Below are 20,474 nucleotides of genomic sequence, written 5' to 3'. Positions count from 1 at the left end.
GTGCTGAACTCCTTTGCTGTCTCAGCTTCTCACCAGGCTTCAGGTGAGGGAATTAGAGTTAACAGAATCAGTGATGTCATTGTTTCTCAAAATGTGGCTAAGGAATCACTTAACAGTGAGTGTTAAAAACACAGATTCATGAATCAGACTTCTCAAGGAGAGGGCCTGAGAATCTTTTTTTTTTTTTTTTTAACAAACTCTCCAGGTGTTTCTCCCAGGCAAGTGTGGAAAGCACTAATTATGCAAATCTCTCCACCAACTACCCATATCTAAAGTAATTTCCTTTACTTCCACCCCCAATCAAAAAATTTTAGCCCACCAAAAAAAAAAAAAAAAAAAAATTTAGCCCACAAAGGAAATAAAAAGCCAACTAAAGATAACCCCAATAAGCAATTCCCTCTAACTAAAAAAAAGTTCCCACAAAAATTGAAAAAAACAACTGCACAAATTTATTATAAAAAGAAAACATAACATATAACAAAATACTGCATTATTTCAGCTAATAAAGTTTCTTCCCCCTAAAAATTAACCATGAACTAGAAAAAAATACATATGTATATATAATATCAATTTAAACTGAACTAAATACCCTCATACAACTATGTAGACATATAACAAAACATCTACTATCAGAAGATCAAATTGTAAAAACACAAGTAGACAAAAGAATGCAATTAGAGTTTATGAAGCTCCAGAAGAAAACTGAAGAAAAAGATAAAACTATTTCAGAGTGAATAATAAATTACAAAGTGCCATGAGGAGAGGAGATTCAAATTAATATTTAGTAAAAGGCAGCGAAAGAAGAAGAAAGCAACCAGATAACAAAATAAGATTAAAAAAACTTTTTAAAGAACAAAGGGTCCTGGGATGGAGCCCTTCATTAGCCTCCCTGCTCAGCAGGAAGCCTGCTTCTCTCTCTCCAACTCCCCCTGCTTGTGTTCCCTCTCTCACTGTCTCTTTGGCTCAGGTCATGATCTCAGGGTCATGAAATAGAACATGGCTCAGGCTCCAAACTTAGTGCAAAATCTGCTTGAGATTCTCTCTCCTCTCGGCTCCTACCCCTGGCGTGCTCTCTCTCTCTCTCTAATAAATAAATAAAATCTTTTTAAAAAAAATCTTTAGGGGCACCTGCGTGGCTCAGTGGGTTAAAGCCTCTGCCTTTGGCTCAGGTCATGATCCCAGGGTCCTGGGATCGAGCCCTGCATCAGGCTCTCTGCTTAGCAGAGAGCTTCCCCTCCTTCTCTCTCTGCCTGCCTCTCTGCCTGCTTGTGATCGCTGTCTGTCAAATAAATAAATAAATAAACCTCAATAAAGAAAGAAAGAAAGAAAGAAAGAAAATTTAAAACCTTTTTTAAAAAGAACAAAGGGAAAAACAGAAGGCGAGGTGCACCTGGGTGGCTCAGTGGGTTAAAGCCTCTGCCTTCGGCTCAGGTCATGATCCCAGGGTTCTGGGATCGAGCCCCGCATCGGGCTCTCTGCTCTGCAGGGAGCCTGCTTCCTCCCTTCTCTCTCTCTGCCTGCCTCTCTGCCTACTTGTGATCTCTCTCTCTCTGTCAAATAAAATCTTTAAAAAAAAAAATACAGAAGGCGAAAGGGGGAGGTAGAAAATAATCATGAACTGTCATATAAGCAACAGATGAGAGTCAAAGGATGTCACTTAGAATAGTTTTTGAAAAGGTCAAGAAAAAAAAAAAGAGGGAACTAAGGGACTATGAGACATATAAATGCAAAAGTAATCACTAAAACAAAAATATAAACACTCCTAAATACCAAAATAAAAATTTTTAAATAGCAAAGATGACATACCAAATAGAGAAACACAACTAAAATGCAAAATAACAGAACTGAGATCTGTGAATGGGTTTAATAAACCTATTTCAGGTTAGCTCATAAAGCAAATCCCATCTCTACACTGTATACCGCAGACACATCTAAAACACAGAGATTAAAAAAGGCTAAATGGAAAGAAATGGGCAAAGATATACTGAGCAAATTAAAAACAGTAAGAAAGCAAGGTTTGTGATCCTGACATCAAAGTATAATTTACAACACATTAAACAATACAAAGAAGGACACTTCATGATGCTAGCAGCCACAATCCACATTAAAAATATAACAGTTATGGGGGCGCCTGGGTGGCTCAGTTTAAGCAGCTGCCTTTGGCTCAGGTCATGATCCCAGGGTCCTGGGATCAAACAACCCATCAGGCTCCCTGCTCAGTGGGAAGCCTGCTCCTCCCTCTCCCACTCCCCCTGCTTGTGTTCCCTCTCTCACTGTGTCTCTCTCTGTCAAATAAATAAATAAAATCTTTTTAAAAAATAAGTTATGAATATCTACATACCAAATAACACAGAAACTACTATGTAAAATAGAAATTATAGGAGATGCAAGGAAAAATAGAAAAACACTAAGATTTAACACACCACTCTCAGTGCAAAATAGGGCGAATGACCACCAATAATAAAAATATAGAAGATCTGAATGGTACAATCAGTAAAGCAGAGCTTCCAATTATACAGCAAACACTACACCCTGATAACAGAGAATATACCTCCTTCTCAGTGCACATTCTTTCTCTGCATGTGGGTGTGTGTGTATGCACATGTGAGAAGAAAATGCCTGAGATCTAGGGGCACCTGGGTGGCTCAGTGGGTTAAGCCTCTGTCTTCAGCTCAGATCATGATCTTGGGGTGCTGGGATCAAGCCCCACATTGGCCTCTCTGCTCAGTAGGGAGCCTGCTTCCCCCTCTCTCTCTGCCTGTCTCTCTGCCTGCTTGTGATCTCTCTCTCTGTCAAATAAATAAAATCTTTAAGAAGTAATAAAAATTAAAAAAATAAAAAATGCCTGAGATCTACCCTCTTCTCAAAGTTTAGGTATACAATGTAATATTGTTAAATAGTCACTATGCTGTACATTGCTCTCCAGAACTTATAACTGAAACTTGTACCCTTTGACCAAACAATTCCCCATCTTTTAAGTGTTTTCTTCAAAAATATCATCATCATAAAAGGAAAACAAAAAAGCTGAGGATCTGAGAAATGACACCTAAGGACAACACATGGTCCTGAACTGGATCCTACACTGAGAGGGGGGAAAGGCTGTAAAGGAAATAACTGGCCCAATTACCAAAACTGAATTATGGACTACAGAAGACAGCTTCAATGTTTAATTATATTAATGTTTCATTTCCTGAATTCAGTTACTGTAAGACCGCATCTTGGTTCTCAGGAAATACACAATAAAGTATTAGCTGTAAAGAGGAATGATTTCTGCAATGTAAGCTCAAATGGTTCAAAATGTATGTATGAAGGAATGTGTAGAGAGAGAAAATGCATTTTTAAAAATACGATAATTGGTGAATCTGGGTAAAAGTAGTATATAGGGATTCTCTTATTTTGGCAAACTTTTCTTAAATATGAAATTTTTTAGGCTTTAAAAGCAGCAGAAAGGGGTGTCTGGGAGGCTTTCAGTTGAGCGTCAGACTCTTGATTTCAGCTCAGGTCAGGATCTCAGGGTCATGGCACTGAGCCCCAGGTCCAGCTCTGAGCTCATAGGAGAGTCTGCTTGAAGATTCTCTCCCTCTGCCCCTCCCCCCATTCATGCACGCGCTCTCTCTCTAAAATAAATCTTTAAAATATTTTTAAAAAAAGAAAAGCAAGCATAAAAAAACCTGAGTCAATTATACTTTCTCCTTCTTTCCTTCTCCTGCTGTACCCATGAAGTTGACATGAAACTATCTGACAAGAAGATTCATACCCCATTTTCTAAATTTGCCACAGTGCCTAACAGACAATGCCAGTTTTTGCTTATTAGCTTCTTGGCTTAGAATCCACAAGCAGCTTAGTCTTTCTTTATACCTGAAGTCATAAGCTGCTTTCCATGCCATTCCCCAGTGAACTATGATGACTTGATACACACTTCATTTTAAAAAAGCGCACCATTTGGGGTGCCTGGTGGCTCAGCTGGTTAAGTGCTGGACACTTGGTTTTGGCTCAGGTCATGATCTCAGGATCATGAGATCGAGCCTGCATCAGGCTCCCCACTCAGTGGGGAGAATGTTTGAGGATTTTCTCTCTCCCTCTCTCTCTGCCCCTTCCCTGCTTGCATGCACACATGTGCTTTCTCTCTAAAATAAATAAATAAATCTTTAAAATAAAATTACCATTTGCTTAAATACTGCTACCCTTTTCTTAACTTAAATCTGATTTATCTTTCCAAACAAACACAGAAGAAAACATACCTCAGTATATAGTAAAATGGAATCACCAAGTAATACCAATTATTCCTCTTCAACATAACTTACACTTTTTAAAAAAGTTTATTTATTTGAGGGGTGCCTGTGGCTCAGTGGGTTAAGCCTCTGCCTTGGGCTCAGGTCACGGTCTGAGTCCTGGGACGAGCCCCGCATCTGGCTCTCTGCTCGGCAGGGAGCCTGCTTCCCTTCTCTATCTCTCTGCCTACTTATGATCTCTCTCTGTCAAATAAATAAATAAAATCTTAAAAAAAAAAAAAAGATTTATTTATTTGAGAGAGAGAGAGAGCCCGAGTGGGACAGGCAGAGAGAGAGAGAGAGAATCTCAAGCAAACTTCACGCTGACAGCAGAACCAAAGTGGGGCTCAATCCTATGACCCAGAGATCACGACCTGAACTCAAACCAAGAGCTGGACGCTTAACCAACTGAGCCACCAAGGCACCCCCAATGTAACTTAGACTTTAAAAAAATATATCCCATAGCCATAATTTCACAAAGTTCTATTCAACTTAATTCTAGGCAAGCCAAACTATCTCCAAGCTATTTTCCTTGACTCCTGAATTCTCCCCTTTCCCTATCTTCCGCAGTGACATCAGAATCTTTTTCAAAGTAAGGATTTTGACAGGCTCGTTCAGAAATCCTCGAGAGCTCTCAACTGTCTCTGAATAAAATCCAAAGTTTCCAGTTGTACTTTTAGGCCCTCCACTAACTGCATGCCTCCATCACTTAATCGAACTCACTCAGGTAAATCCTTTCAATCAGGCAAACATACTTCCTAAGCACTGCCTATGATTTGCTTGCTCCCGTATGAATGCCTTTGATTGATCTTATTTCTCATCTTAAGAGCCTTTCTTCCTTATCTCTCCTATGTAATGCTTTCCCCCTACTTCATAATTATGCTCAAAACTCCAGTGCCCAAGAAGAATTTCTCTGGCTGATTTTCCAGTCTCCAATCAATTTAGCCACTCCTGTTCTACCTTAGCACTTTCACACAGAGTTCCCAATGCTAATACTTGTACACTTATTTACCCTGTACACATTCTGTGAGCTATGAATAAATGGATATTCTTCCCCCCATTAGATGGCAATTTTCAGGCAGTATAGCAAGTCGAGAAGTAAGTACCATAACTATTTATTTTTCCATTCTCATATACCTAACCAGTAACTTAAATAGGATCAATGTTTAATGGCCTGACAACCAGTAATAGAAAATTTTAGAGATATCCACAATCATGAGAAACTCATAAAGAAAATCTACATTAGGGGGTGCCTGGGTGGCTCAGTGGGTTAGGCCGCTGCCTTCGGCTCAGGTCATGATCTCAGGGTCCTGGGATCAAGTCCCGCATCAGGCTCTCTGCTCAGCAGGGAGCCTGCTTCCTCCTCTCTCTCTCTGCCTGCCTCTCTACCTACTTGTGATTTCTCTCTGTCAAATAAATAAATAAAATCTTTAAAAAAAAAAAAAAAGAAAATCTACATTAGGTAGCTAAAAAATATACCTACCTTCTATTTCTTGCCCAATAGAAAGTCCAGCCCATTTTCGCTGTAAAATAAAAGAAAGACACTTAAAAATCAAATCAATCAAAATTAGAGAAATGAGAAAAAGAAGGATCTCTATGAACCTCAGTAACAGGAACACATTCAAAGACCAAAATGTGGTTTAGTGTTGTGTGTTGAACTGTGTTCCACAAAAACATGTGCTGCAGTCTTAGGCCCTGGCACATACGAATACAGCCATATCCGGAAATAAGGTCTTTGCAGATGCAATCAAGGTAAGATAAGGTCATTATCAAATTAGGGTGGATGCAAGCCAATATGGCCCAGTGTCCTTGCAAGAGGAAAAGAGACAGATAGACATATGGGGAGAAAAATCACGTGATGATGTTAGCAGAGACTAAAGCGACACATCTACCAGTCAAGGAACAGCAAAGATTGTTGGCAACACCAGAAGCTAAGCACGGAACAGATTTTTCTTTAAGGCCTTTAGACAGAGCATGGCCCTGCTGGCACCTTGATTTCAGACTTCTGGACTCCCAAACTGCAAGAGAATAAATTTAAGCCACCCCACTCTGTGATGCTTTGTACAGCGGCCCTACAAAACGTATTATTTATTTATTTAAAGGTTTTATTTATTTCTTTGACAGAAAAAGAGAGAAAGCACAAGCACGGGGAGTGGCAGGAAGAGGGAGAAGCAGGCTCCCGCTGACCAGGAAGCCCAATGTAGGGCTCGATCCCAGGAACCTGGGATCATAACCTGAGGTGAAGGCAGATGCTTAACCAATTAAGCCACCCAGGCACCCCTAGGAAACATATTTATATGCTGTAGTTTACATCTGAACATCTATCAGAAAACATACAAAGCTTGCCTTTGTACAATAAAACTAGCATCACTGAGGATGTTCCTTTGTCCACTATACTGTGCCGAAGGCCTTCGTAGTATCAGGTAACATTTCGGTGTTCTAAACGTACCATGGTTACTTACACTGTTTGTTACAGTATCTCAAAAAGAAAGGCCATTCGGGGCACCTGGGTGGCTCAGTGGGTTAAAGCCTCTGCCTTCAGCTCAGGTCATGATCCCAGGGTCCTAGAATCGAGCCCCACATCGGGCTCTCTGCTCAGTGGATAGCCTGCTTCCTTCTCTCTGTCTCTGTCTGTCTCTCTGCCTACTTGTGATCTCTGTCTGTCAAATAAATAAATAAAATCTTAGAGAAAAAAAAGAAAAAAGAAAAAAGAAAAGCCTTTCAATTCATGAAAACTAAACTGAAGCTGGTCAGCTAATCTAGCCTGAAACCCAAATATGGATTTCAATCATTAGATGGTTCTGATTACTCTCTGTACTAGCCAAAGGATTTTCAAGCATTTGCAACTAGTCTTTAGCTTCTCCCAGGTCCAGAATGGTTACAATGGCAAGAATATGTGGAGGCAGGCCAGATTGTGTTTAGGCAGGAATTTAGGACTGGCTTGGTATGGATTCAAAATTAGTCACTACTGATAACACTTCAAAGAACAGTGAGAAAAATATTTTTTGGCTGAAAAGCCACTTTCTGTCTACTCATCAAGCAGAGCGGATTTGGGGGTGGATGGTGAAAAGGCTGCATGGTGAGTATGTGCAACACCTGCTTTCCCCTCTAGCTCTCTCATCATAGGTTGCTTCTCCCTCCTCTCTGCCCTTTGTGCCCTCTTCCATAATATCCCATCTCACTTCTGGCCAGTGAGAAATTTAGCAGCATGCTGAGCAAGTCCAGACTTTGGATCGAAAAGCGGCCACAATTAGGTTCAGTACTTCAATCCCAAAGACAGACTCAAAGGATAAAAGTAATAGTATCTATCATATGGGGTTGTTTTGAGAACTAAATGAGCTAATATATGCAAGAGTATCTAAAATAGTACTTGGCCTATTGTATATATTAGGGATTTTTTTTTAAAGCAGAGACAAGAAGAAATAATTAGAAACCCCTTTTCTGACCACCAGAATTCCAGCTCTGCAAAAGTTGACAAACTCTAAAATATTCCAAACATCTAATGTGTAGAAACAAATGTGAAAAATAGTCCTGATAATCAGAGGCATCCAACAGAGAAAAGGAAATTGCCAGTAAAGATGTCCCATAATTTTTGAGGGCTTCAAGAGATCTTTAATAGATCCCTAAAGAGTGTTTGATATCTTTCCTTCGACCTCCAGGAGAATAAATCAATGTTTATTAGCATACTAGAAGGTAGGGGTTGCATTATATTGCCAAGGACTGTGGGATTAGCTGCACAAGTAAGATGATAAGGCAGAAAAGAATACAGACTACTACTTGCAATGCTCCTCAGTTATGTATTGGTGCCTGCAACAGTGCAAGGCAGTCTTCCCACCACAGAATCCTCCAACAATTATAAATGTAAGCATAATCCTTCCACTCTTTAGGAAGACCACCAAGTTACACTGTACTCTGAGATAGCAGCTACTCATATCATACTCATTAGCATGACATCATTGCATTTTAAAAAGCACTATTATTAGATGTCAGTTTTATAATTTTTTTTTCTAAGATTTTATTTTTTTATTTGACAGAGAGAGAAAGCACAAGCAGGGAAAGCAGCAGGTAGAGGGAGAGGGAGAAGCAGGCTTCCTGCTGAGCAGGGAGCCTGATACGGGGTTCCATCCCGGGGCCCCGGGATCATGACCTGAGCTGAAGGCAGATGCTCAACTGACTGAGACACCAGGAGCCCCTATAAATGTTATTTTTATATATTTTTTGTTACCCTATGAGCTAACATTAAAATAACTTGAGACTATCTGATAGCTAACTGCTACTACAGCAGAATTTTCTGAAAATTAGAAAAAAAAAAAAACTCAAGGCAATAAAAGGCACACATAGTAAAACTCACAATTAAGAATGTATCTTTACGGGTGCCTGGATGGCTTAGTTGGTTAGGCATCTGCCTTCGGCTCAGGTCTCTTGGGATCAAGCCCCACGTTGGGAGCCTGCTTCTCCCTCTTCCTCTGCCCCTTCCCCCTGCTCGTGTGTGCAAGTGGGTGCATGCTCTCTCTCTGCCTCTGTCTCTCTCTCAAAAAAATGAATAAAATCTTAAAAAAAAATGTATCTTTAGGGGCACCTGGTGGTTCAGTCTGTTAAGCATTCATCTCTTGATCTTGGCTCAGGTCGGGATCTGAGGGTTGTGAGATTAAATCCCTATGTCAGGCTCCACACTGGGTGCAGAGCCTACTTCAGATTCTCTCTCCCCCTCTCCCTCTGCCCCACCTCCCTTTAAAAAAAAAAAAAAAAAGGAAATATTTTTAAATTCCTTATATAAAAACCTGATGTTTTTCTTCCATATGAATCAATACAGTTCCAGGATGAGACTTGCTTTAAATGAACTGATTTTCTAGGACTTTCAAGAATGGAAGAGAATAAATTAGCCTCTGAGTTACCTGAGGTAAGCTGAATGCGATGGTCCCTGGAACCACTGACGGATGGGTCCTCAGGGTAAATGTGTACCTGTGGTTGGGAGAGGTCCTCACAATCACATGCCTAAAAGACAGAAACATAGTTGGTGTTCCGTGTCATAGGAAATACAAATCATCAATTCCACTGCATGTGCTCATTTCCAACAACTGATGCTTGATGAGTACCAAGTGGAAACATGGCAGGGTGTTCAAAAGTCCTGAAGGAACAGAACCACAAATTTCATTTCTCAAAAACTGTCAGCAATTCAAAATGTTTTACAGGCATAATCTTGGGCCAAGCAAAAAACAAGGAGAATCAGGATCAAGTTCAAGAGAGGGCATACCAATCAAAGTATCAACACCATTATATTTCCAGTTTATATAAAAGTGAAGACAATGATTTAGAGTCTTAGATATTAAGTAAAAATTAGATGAATTTCCTCTCCTGGGAATTATTTCATACCTTAAAGAGAACAAATGGAGGAGAACCAGAGATAGAAGAACCAGGATATAACAGTCCAAAAAAAGTTAAGTTTTAGGACTATTCATGAAATCTCTGTAGGCTCTCACAATAGTTCAAACAGAATAAAATACATCCGCTTTCATACAGATGTCAAATATTTATTATTATTATTTTTTTTTCTGTAACACTGTTTTATTAAGAGTGAGCTTTTTTCAGTATTCCTAAACTGTAAACAATGGAAAACAGAAGTAGCAAAGGAAACACATCAGGGATCATATATAACAGACAAAAACTTTTAAATTTTCTTATTGCCTTTATACAATAATCAATGCATATTTAAGTAAAACAATTTCTTATTAGGCAAACATATGCATATGCTGCCTTCTCTTTATCTTTCTGTGCCTTTATCTTTTGTTTGACTTTCAGCAACTCTGCCTGGATAGCTTTATCTTCTGGTGCTATCTCCTGAGCTTTCTTAAGATCAGTCAGTGCTTGATCATATTCTTTTAATCCTTGCCATCCTTGAGCTCTACGGTACAATGCTTTGGTACTGAATGGGTCTATTTCAAGAGCTTCCAAACAACTGTCGATTGCTCCCTGCCAATTTGACATCTTCAGTTTACAAGCACCAATATTCAGCACACAGCTTAAAGCTATATAGGTTGTAGCTTCGATCTATCTGCTTGCTCAATAACAGCCTTTGAACCTTCCACATACCTTAAAACTTTTGTATATTTTTTAATGGCCATTTCCCAGTTCTGAGATTTGAAAAAAGTATTTCCAATATTTTTTACATCTTCAGCTATTAGTAAAATTTTATTTACATCTTTTAAATCTATATCTGCATCCTCAGGGAAGTCTGGATGACTGTCACCAGAGCCATCTTTTGGGTATATCCCCCAATCATCCCCTTCCTTCAATTCTCCGCATTCTGCAATAACGCACAATTTGGCAAGCTTTTCACCTTTCACTTCTACATTTTCCAGTATCCTTGCCACACCCATTCCTTTACTTGGCCAAATACCACGTTTCCCATCCAAGTGAGGAGTTGGGACTGTTGTGATGAAGAACTGAGAACCATTTGTATTGCAGCCTGCATTTGCCATGCTCAATAAACCTTCCTGATCATGCTTATAATAGAAATTTTCATCTTCAAACTTTTCACCATAAATACTTTCTCCACTTGTCCCGTTTTGATTTGAGAAGTCTCCACCCTGAATCATACATTTCTTAATAATTCGATGGAAAGGGCATCCTTTGAAATGGAGAGGTTTCCCAGTGGTGGGTTCAATTGCCTTTTTCTCCTGTACACAGTGCACGAAAATTTTCTGCGGTTTTGGTTACAATATCTGCAAACAATTCTAAGATAATTCGACCAACTCGCTCCCCTCCGATGTCCACATCAAAGAAGACTCTGGGGTTACAGGGGTTGGAAGGCTTAGTTTTTGGGGACGGGTGCGACATTTTGAATTGCAGATGCGCTAGGGAGCGAACTCAGAGAACCTCGTGGACCACCGACAGCTAAACCCAAAAGCGCCTTTCTAGATCACTATTTATTATTTTAAGGCATTTTGTGCTAATTCATTCTGCTCAGAAGTTACCCGTAAATAGATAAAATATACTCATCTCATAATAACCTCCTACAACAAGAAATTGCCAAGGACTGTGTGTGTGATAAAAGCTTCAAACTCTATTTTGCAACAGCACTATCTGTTTTGAAATCAGCTTTTAGAGAGCAGCCTGGGTGACTCAGTCAGTTAAGTATCTGCCTTTGGCTCAGGTCATGATCCTGGGGTCATGGGATCAAGCCCCGAGTTGGGCTCCTTGCTCAGCAGGGAGGTGTAGGGGGGAGTCTGCTTCTCCCTCTGCCTCCTGCTCATGTTCTCTCTCTCACTAGCTTGCTCACTCTTTCAAATAAATAAGTAAAATCTTTTAAGAAAATCACCTTTTAAAATGCTATGACTTTTAAAATATTAATGGTTAATGTTTCCATACATGTGATTTTGTCACTACAAGTTCCTTATATCTGCTACATTTCAAGTAACTTCATCAAGAGTATGGTGAACATTTGACGAATATAAGAGAATTCTATAAGAGATCTAGGGGCACCTGGGTGGCTCAGTGGGTTAAAGCCTCTGCCTTCAGCTCAGGTCACAATCCCAGGGTCCTGGGATCAAGCCCCTCATCGGGCTCTCTGCTCAGCAGGGAGCCTGCTTTCCCCTCTCTCTCTGCCTGCCTCTCTGCCTACTTGTGATCTCTGTCAAATAAATAAATAAAATATTTTTTAAAAATTTAAAAAAGAGAATTCCATAAACAAATTCTCATACTGATTATCTACACCCCAGTTTATACATAGAAAGTTCTGTGTTCAACTTAGCATCAAAGAATTTTTAGGACAAGGAACAATATTACTGAAATCATGTAGTGCAGCCCCTTACTCTAAAGCTGAAAACTAGAGAAAATTGGCAATTCTAACTTTGTAAAACTCCTGGATTTTACAGATAGTGTTTTGTTTTTTTTTAAAATAAGGCTCAGTTAAAATTCTGCCTTACTGTTCCTTATTACCCTAGTCTGCCATCTGGTGGGGCTCCTTTATCTCCTTACCTCTACCAGTCTCAGACGCATATATGGGCGGCACTGAACTTGGTAATAGGGTTTTTAGAAGTTCTGGCAGTGTGTGATGATAATAAATCAATAACAACAAAAAAAATGTATAAGTAAATACTTCTAAATACTTCTAAATACTTTGTTGTGCATCTTGTAATTTTCATGTCTCTTAGGTTATCATAGTGATAATTATCAAAATAGCTAATATTAATTGTGCTTATTAATGTACAAAGCACTGTTCTAAATGCTTTATTTATATAAGTCAATCTGCCCAACCACCCTGAGAAAGATATTATCACCATCCCCATTTCACAGATTAGGACACAGAAGCACAGAGATGGTAGATGAAACTTACCCATGGTCACCCAGTTCATAACTGACAGAGCCAGAATCCAAACTCAGACAATTTGACTGAAGACCCCAAATCCTAATGACTATGCTATATATGATTTATATAACAAGTATGCTTAGTTCTGCTAAGAAAATTGATAAAAATAAAAGTTATAGATAAAAAGGTATGTATGATTTTTTTTAAAGATTTTATTTATTTATTTGACAGACAGAGATCACAAGCAGGTAGAGAGGTGGGCAGAGAGAGAGGAGGAAGCAGGCTCCCTGCTGAGCAGAGCGCCCGATGTGGGACTCGATCCCAGGACCCTGAGATCATGACCTGAGCTGAAGGCAGTGGCTTAACCCACTGAGCCACCCAGGCACCCGGTATGTATGATTTTTAAAGCATATTAATCAATGTTTAACATAGTAAAGACTGAAATACAGTAACTCTCAATTCTTCCATTTTCCCACTCAGCAAGAGGAATTAAAAAATTATTCTCCAGTTTCCTAAAAAATAAGGGCTCTCTAGAAGTTTCTAAAATACCACTTGGCTGGTTAGGAGAAAACAAAATTAGATACTCACTGGCCAGGCTGGAAATCCTTTTCATTCACAACTGCACAGTTAGTTAAAGATAATTCATCTGTAGGACATCTTGCAGCTTGCATACTCTGTAAAAATCAATGATTAAGAAAAAAAAAATTAAGTCATCTTTTAAAGATTTTTTTTTTAATTTATTTATCTTAGAAAGAACAAACACAACCAGGGAATGACACGTGGAGGGAGAGGGAGAAGCAGACTCCCTGCTGAGCAGAGAGCCATGACATGGGGCTTGATCCCAGGATCCTGAGATCATGACCTGAGCCGACAGCAGACACCCAACCAACTGAGCCACCCAGATGCCCCTAAGTCATCTTTTACAGTCTCAGAGAATAGTTTATGCTTCCTGTCCTCTATTCCTCTTCACCAATCATTTTTTACTCCTTGCACTCCAGCCTCTGTGGTAACAGCAAGCCCTTCCTTTAGGAAACTGTTCCTTCTCTATCCATTGCTCATGCTTTTGTGGGCCTGCCAATCACAGCACACATGCAACCTAGAGAATCCAGTGGGATTTTATATAGACATGTGCCAGGAGAAGGCCTTTCCCTTGCGTCACCACCTCATGGAGGATGAGCTTCTGCTCTAAAAAAGAGTGAAACTGGGGCACCTGGGTGGCTCAGTGGGTTAAAGCCTCTGCCTTCGGCTCAGGTTATGATCCCAGGGTCTTGGGATCAAGCCCCGCATGGGGCTCTCTGCTCAGGAGGAAACCTGCTTTCTCCTCTCTCTCTGCCTGCCTCTGCCTACTTATGATCTCTGTCTGTCGAATAAATAAATAAAACCTTAAAAAAAAAAAAAAGAAAGAAAGACCATCTTCCGAGTATCTCCCAACAAAGATAACTGGAAGGTTTATTTTTCTCAAAGCAGCAATTCATCTTTTTGATCAACAACTACTTAGCAAAACATTCCTTTATATAACGTACTTAACTAATAACCCTTCTGCCATTCTCTAGAATTTCCTAGTTAGTGAAATACGACCCCTGTTGTCATCACATGTAGTTTGTGACTAAAGTGCTCATTCTTTAAATCTCAAGCCCAAGCTGATTCTTCTTAAATTTGCCTTCCAAATACAAATGAATAAAGCAAACTAAATTACCTTTTTGCTTTGCTTTTATTTTCACTAAAAGGCTATTCCAGTTGTTTAGAGTAGTGGTCCCTAAATTAGGCTGTTTTTACCAGAAGGATTTGCTGATTGATACCAAATATCAAAATTAACTGCATTTAGAAAACAGACCTCTAAGTAGGTATTTTATAAAATATTAAGCCAATATTTTAAAGAATAATGAAGCAGCACTTCGGTCTTTGTATATGTTCTACTGTGTATATAAATTATTAGTATGTCGCTTATAAATAAATATGCATACATTCTGGAGGTAAATGACAAAAACATGTTTTACTTATGGAATTCCTAAAATGTTTAGAAATCACTTATTTAGAACAGGAGGTGAATAAGGTCTGGGTCAAAAGTTTGCTTTATGAATGAGACAGTATTTTTGTCCATGGTCAGTCTGAGTAGCCATCTGACAAGTATACCAAACTTTTTTAGTTTCCTACCCATCCTGGGGTCTCTCTCATCTATAAGCTTCTTCTTCCTTGTATATTTTTCTTTCTTCACTAATACTGAGCCTCTTGCCTAGCTAAGTCTCATTTCAACAATTCTCAGCTCAGACATTACTTTTTCTAGAACTTTCTAGACCTTTCCCTCCTCACTAAACTGATACAATAAAGTTCAAATGAAAGCACCTATTTTTATTGTCTGTTTACATATGTGCATGGCATAAAAGACAGTAAGCTTCTCGAGGTCTCAGACTACATCTTGCTTACATGTGTGGTTTCCCAGGACTAGCACAGAGCTTGGAATGCAGTGAGTGCTCATCAAATATCTGCTGAATAAATGAACTTATGGATCAGTACAAATCTAGCAGCAGAATAAACAGTTCAAAGGACAGGTACACAAAGGACATTTCAAGGTTCCTTAGGAAGTGATATAAAATGACATAATGTAAATTATCTAACAGTTCAAAATTGCACAGAATTTATAAAGCCAAATAAAAATTTTACAAAATGCTCAATCATTTTTTTAAAGATTTTATTTGCTCATTTGAGATATAGAGAGAGAGGGAGCATGAGCAGGGGAAGAGGCAGAGGGAGAGGGAGAAGCAGACTCCCTGATGAGCTAGAAGCCTGACACATGGCTTAATCACAAGACCCAGAGATCATGACCTGAGCTGAAGGTAGACGCTTAACCATGTAAGCCACCCAGGTGCGCCTAAGTTAACTTTTTCATTTATAAACTTGTTTAGTTCTCAAAGAGTTAGTGTCCTCACATTTATTATCTTACAGTTCTATGGCTCAGGAGCCTAGGCATAGCCCATCTGGGTTGTCTAAAGTCTCATAAGGCTATAATCAAGAAGTCATCTGGAGGCTTGCTTCACTGATCACTGGGACTCTTGGCAGAATTTATTTCATTGCTATGGTGAGACTGATTGCCCAGGCTTCTTGCTGTAAAATATCTACAGTTCCTGGAGAACACTCTCAATTCTTTGCTACATGCCATTCTCAGTATAGCCACTTAGTTCATCAAGCCATCAAGGAGAGTCAATAGGTTGAGTCCACTAGCAAACTGGAATGTTATGTAACATGATGTAACTATGGAAATGACATTGCATTGCCTTTGCCATAATCCAGTTGTTAGAAGCAAGCTGCATGTACTATATACCCAAGTTGAGGGAATGACACAGAGGCAAGAATAAGAGTCAGTGAAGAGGGGAGGGGGTCACCTTCTAGTCTGTCTGATTCATGACATTATTTGTAATACTTTTCTACATCCATCAAAAAAAGATTGCCAAGGAGGTAGTGCCCTTCAAAAAAAAGTGAAAAACTCTGTAGAAGTCATCTGGCTAGCCAACCAAAACAGATGCTGTGAGCAAAAGGCCTCCCTACTGGAATCTAGAAGCATCTGTGTTTTTATGATATGCCAAGCGGGGTATCTCATTTTCTCATCAAAATATAAATCCCTATAAATAGTAGCTGTTTACTTACCACAGTAATGCCAAGGGAAAATTCCACAATTTTTCTAACACTGAACTTGCCTCTAGGAAACTATAATAAACCTCAGCCACTGAAGCCACACAGCTATTATGAAATAAAAATGTGACATTGATAGGCATTTTTATATAAGGTCAGTTGAGTTACTAGAACATTAACCATCTAAAGGCTGTAAAGTGTTTTCACTAATAAGCTGAAATGTAAAAAATTATTAACTCATTGCTACTTGAAGGAACAAAAATCTCAACCATTCTTTAATGGAAACTTTGATAGAAGTAATTATATCATTACTTGAACGCCTTTAAAGTGCAGAAAGGGAATTTGCTTCTCTTCATCAACCCCCCACCACCACCAAAAGATCGAAGAATTTAACCAGTTCTCGTCTGGGCAACATTATACAGTTTTTGAATTTAAATAGCATACTTCTATCCAAAGGTCCACTGAATTAATGAAATATATGCTTTATCATTTACCAAAGGGTTCAGTAGGGAAAATTAAGTAGAAAAAAACAGAGTGTAGCAGCTCACTAGAAGAACTTATTACCAAATAACTGCCCCTGCCCTCACTGTAACACTCAAGAATCACTGGTTCTTCCTCTGTGATGCTTGAGGCCTTGGTTACATCTCTCTAGAGACACACAGATCCCCCACAGGAAAGGGAAGTAGGACAGATAACATGAACTTGCCCAGAGCCAGCTCCACTGACAAGTCTCACTCACTTATTTCTTCTCAGATGATCTTTGCTGAAAAATAACATTTTAGAAATGCACTGTTCAATAAAGGAACCCCTAGACAGATATGGCTCCTAAAATTAAAATTTAAAATTCCATTCAGTTGCACTAACCACCTTTCAAGTGCCACATGTGGCCAGTGGCTATCACTATGAAAAGTTTCACTGGACAGGGCTAGTCTAGGATTATGTGAGAAAGGCCATCAGTGATACCTGTCTTCAGGCCTATGGAATTTCTCTGTGCATAAACCCTGTAATAATTTCTGTTGAAATTTTGAAGTCACATGAGCCTAAAAGTGAGTGATACAGTAGAAATAAGTTAAACGTCCTGAAGTTATCTCTCAAAGAGACTGAAGGGATACTTTGATTTTGTCCACTTCCGACCAATAATTATTCACATATATGAACCTCCTAACATTCCTTAGGACCTTAAAATTCCTTTACAGATTTATAATGAAAAAGAAAAAAAACATGTTCCCATTTTGGTCTTTTTTCGGGAAGCGGGACCCCTCCCCCAAAATGTAAAAGGCTGGCAACCTTAAGTACAGGCAAAAACACAAGACAGTTTCTTATAAAGTTAATGTGACCCAGCAAGTCTATCCTTAACTTTTTATTCAAGAGGAATGAAAACATGTAGCCACACTTGTACCCAGAAGCTTTATTCATAACAACCAAAAACTGGAAAGACACACTAGTGCCTACCAACAACATATGAGTGGATCAATGAATTGTGGCTCAGCCATACAATGCAACACTATCCAGCAATTAAAAAGAAACTACGGATACATGCCACAATGTAAGTAAACTTCAAAAGCATAACAATGAGTAAAAGAAGCCAAATGCAAAATAAGAGTTCACTGGAAATTATGTAAAATTCATTTCATATTCAGATGAAATTCTAGAAGAGGCAAAAGTAATCTAGAGCAACAACAACAAATGATCCGTCAGTGCTTGCCTGAGTGAAAAGGACAGCAAAGAAGTATGAAGTAATTTATTGAGATGACAGAGTGGATTTTTTTTTAATATTTTATTTACTTATTTGACAGAGATAGAGACAGCGAGAGAAGGAACACAAGCAGGAAGAGTGGGAGAGGAAGTAGCAGGCTTCCCGCTGAGCAGGGAGCCTGATGTGGGGCTCGATCCCAGGACCCTGGGATCATGCCCCGACCCAAAGGCAGAAACTTAACCACTGAGCCACCCAGGCGCCCCAACAGAGTATTTTATAGGGTTTTATTTATTTATTTATTTTTAAGATTTTATTTACTTGGGGCGCATGGGTAGCTCAGTCAGTTAAGCGTCTTCCTTCCACTCAGTTTCTTCCACTCAGGTCATGATCCCAGGGTTCTGGGATCAAGTCCCACATGGGGCTTCCTGCTTGGTGGGGAACCTGCGTCTCCCTCTTCCACTCCTCCTGCTCCTGCTTATGTGCATTCTCTCTCTCTCTCTCTCTCAAATGAACTTATTTAATTGAGAGAGAGAGAGTGAGAGTATGACCGGGCACAGGGGAGGGACAAAGAAAGAGGGAGAAACAAACTACACACTTGGCAGGGAGCTGGATGTAGGGCTCAATCCCAGGACCCTGCAAACATGACCCGAGCTAAAGGCATACACTTAACCAACTGAGCCACCCAGGCGCCCTATGAGTGTTTTACATCTTGATTGCATTTTACTGTATATAGGTTATACTTCAACAAAGTTGAGAGATTACACTCTGATTTTTCAATGGCAGTACAATTTAAAAATTTCCATTGTAAAGACAGGATAAATGTTAAAACTAGAAAATGGACTTTAGGTACAAGTTCAAAATGGGGCCCTTATTCCTATATAACAAAGGCCTAGACCTTGATACATTCATACTCTTACCTGGTAGAGAGAGATAATTAGGCCTGAAGAACAGACTCCATTCATTCCCCAACCAGTCCTCATCCCAGATGTAGGAAACCTACACAACTAAGAGAATGGTCAGATCCACCTCTAAAAGGCCAGTCTAAGGTTGCTGCCCATACTGGCCTTCTAGCCCTGGGCACAGGAAGGATGAAGGATAAAACCTACAACTCCAGGGCACCTGGGTGGCTCAGTGGGTTAAGACTCCTTTGGCTCAGGTCACGATCTCAGGGTCCTGGGATCGAGCCCCGCATTGGGCTCTCTACTTGGCAGGGAGCCTGCTTCCCCCTCCCCCTCTGCCTGGCTCTCTGCCTACTTGTGATATCATTCTCTCTCTCTCTCTGTCAAATAAATAAATAAAGTCTTTTAAAAAAAAAACAAAACCTACAACTCCTGGCACAAACTTCCTATACCGACTGTCAGATTGGTAATTCTTCCTCCTGAGAAGAATAAGTAAGGATTTTTTTTTTTTCTCTGTAATCATTCTTCCCTTAAGAGGCAAGGAAGTTCGAGCTAAAGTTGCACCCTCCCTCTGGGCAGGAATGGAAAAGTGAGGAAATAGGAAGAAATGTGTACCCACATTGTGCACTCGTACACAATGATAATTAAATGAGATAATCCTCATTTACTGATGCAGAGTAAATACTCAATGAATCTTAGCTATTCTATAACTACCCAAAAGATATTCAGTAATAGCAACAAAAAAAAAAAAAATCACAGATACCTAAACCTATATAAATGCCAGAAATGGGGGTGTGGCTAAAAGAATCTCAACTACGCAGCCATTTCAAAGGTCAAGGTACCTCTGTGTGTTATTGACAAGGGGAATGTCCACATTATAGTGCTAATTTTTTTTTAAGATACGAAATGTGTAGGGTAAGTTGTTTTGTGTGTGTGTGTTTTTTTTTTTAACAAATAAGATATACACTAAATTAACAGTAGTTATCACTGAGGAGAAACAAGTAGGCATTAGGGAAACACTTTCCATAATTCTAAAATTATTTTTACAATAAATAACACTTGTCTTGTGGAAATAATTTTTCTTTAATTTTTTAAGTGTATTTAGTTATTTTAAGTCCTCTCCACCAAACGGGGGGCTCAGACTCACAACCCCGAAATCAAGAGTTGCTCCCTGTTCTGACTAAGCCAGACAGGCACTCAGGGAAATAATTTTGAAGATGGGAAACTTTCATGTACAAAATTGTTCTCTACAGCATTATTTAAACAGTGATGAATTAGAAGCAACCTAAAAATACTATTTCTAAGTAAAGGCTATATAAACTACAACATATCCACTTAATTAAGCATTATATAATCATCAAACTGCTCATAATATACTGATGGGTTTATATCACAGGAACATGAAAAATATGTGTATAAGTTTTACTCTACTTTGCAGCTTGGTTTTTTATTTTATTTTTTTTAAAGATTTTATTTATTTATTTGACAGAGAGAGATCACAAGTAGGCAGAGAGGCAGGCAGAGAGAAAGGAAGGGAAGCAGGCTCCCTGCTGAGCAGAGAGCCCGATGCAGAACTCGATCCCAGGACCCTGAGATCATGACCTGAGCCGAAGGCAGCGGCTCAACCCACTGAGCCACCCAGGCGCCCGCAGCTTGGTTTTTTAAAAGAATAG

At 39.3% G+C, this 20,474-nt stretch overlaps 2 protein-coding genes across 2 annotated transcripts in view; both read right to left on the bottom strand.

The window, feature by feature from the left end:
- The window catches only part of NSF (N-ethylmaleimide sensitive factor, vesicle fusing ATPase), a 151,068-nt gene that overhangs the window by 111,064 nt on the left and 19,530 nt on the right, over window positions 1-20,474 (bottom strand). Inside the window, exons 2-4 of the mRNA XM_044247713.1 lie at window positions 13,168-13,253; window positions 9,167-9,266; window positions 5,755-5,794 (exon numbers count right to left, since the gene is read on the bottom strand). Of these exons, the coding sequence (XP_044103648.1) occupies window positions 5,755-5,794; window positions 9,167-9,266; window positions 13,168-13,253 (226 nt within the window). The remainder of the gene's footprint in view (window positions 1-5,754; window positions 5,795-9,166; window positions 9,267-13,167; window positions 13,254-20,474) is intronic.
- LOC122906109 (peptidyl-prolyl cis-trans isomerase D-like) lies at window positions 10,208-11,113 on the bottom strand. Its single transcript, XM_044247714.1, is given in 2 exon segments — window positions 10,208-10,936; window positions 10,938-11,113. Coding segments are annotated over 2 exon segments (810 nt in total). The 5' UTR covers window positions 11,109-11,113; the 3' UTR covers window positions 10,208-10,297.

The sequence above is a fragment of the Neovison vison genome, chromosome 5 (genome assembly GCF_020171115.1).
Source record: "Neovison vison isolate M4711 chromosome 5, ASM_NN_V1, whole genome shotgun sequence".
NCBI lineage: Eukaryota > Metazoa > Chordata > Mammalia > Carnivora > Mustelidae > Neogale > Neogale vison.
This window is presented reverse-complemented; position numbering and strand designations above follow the sequence as displayed.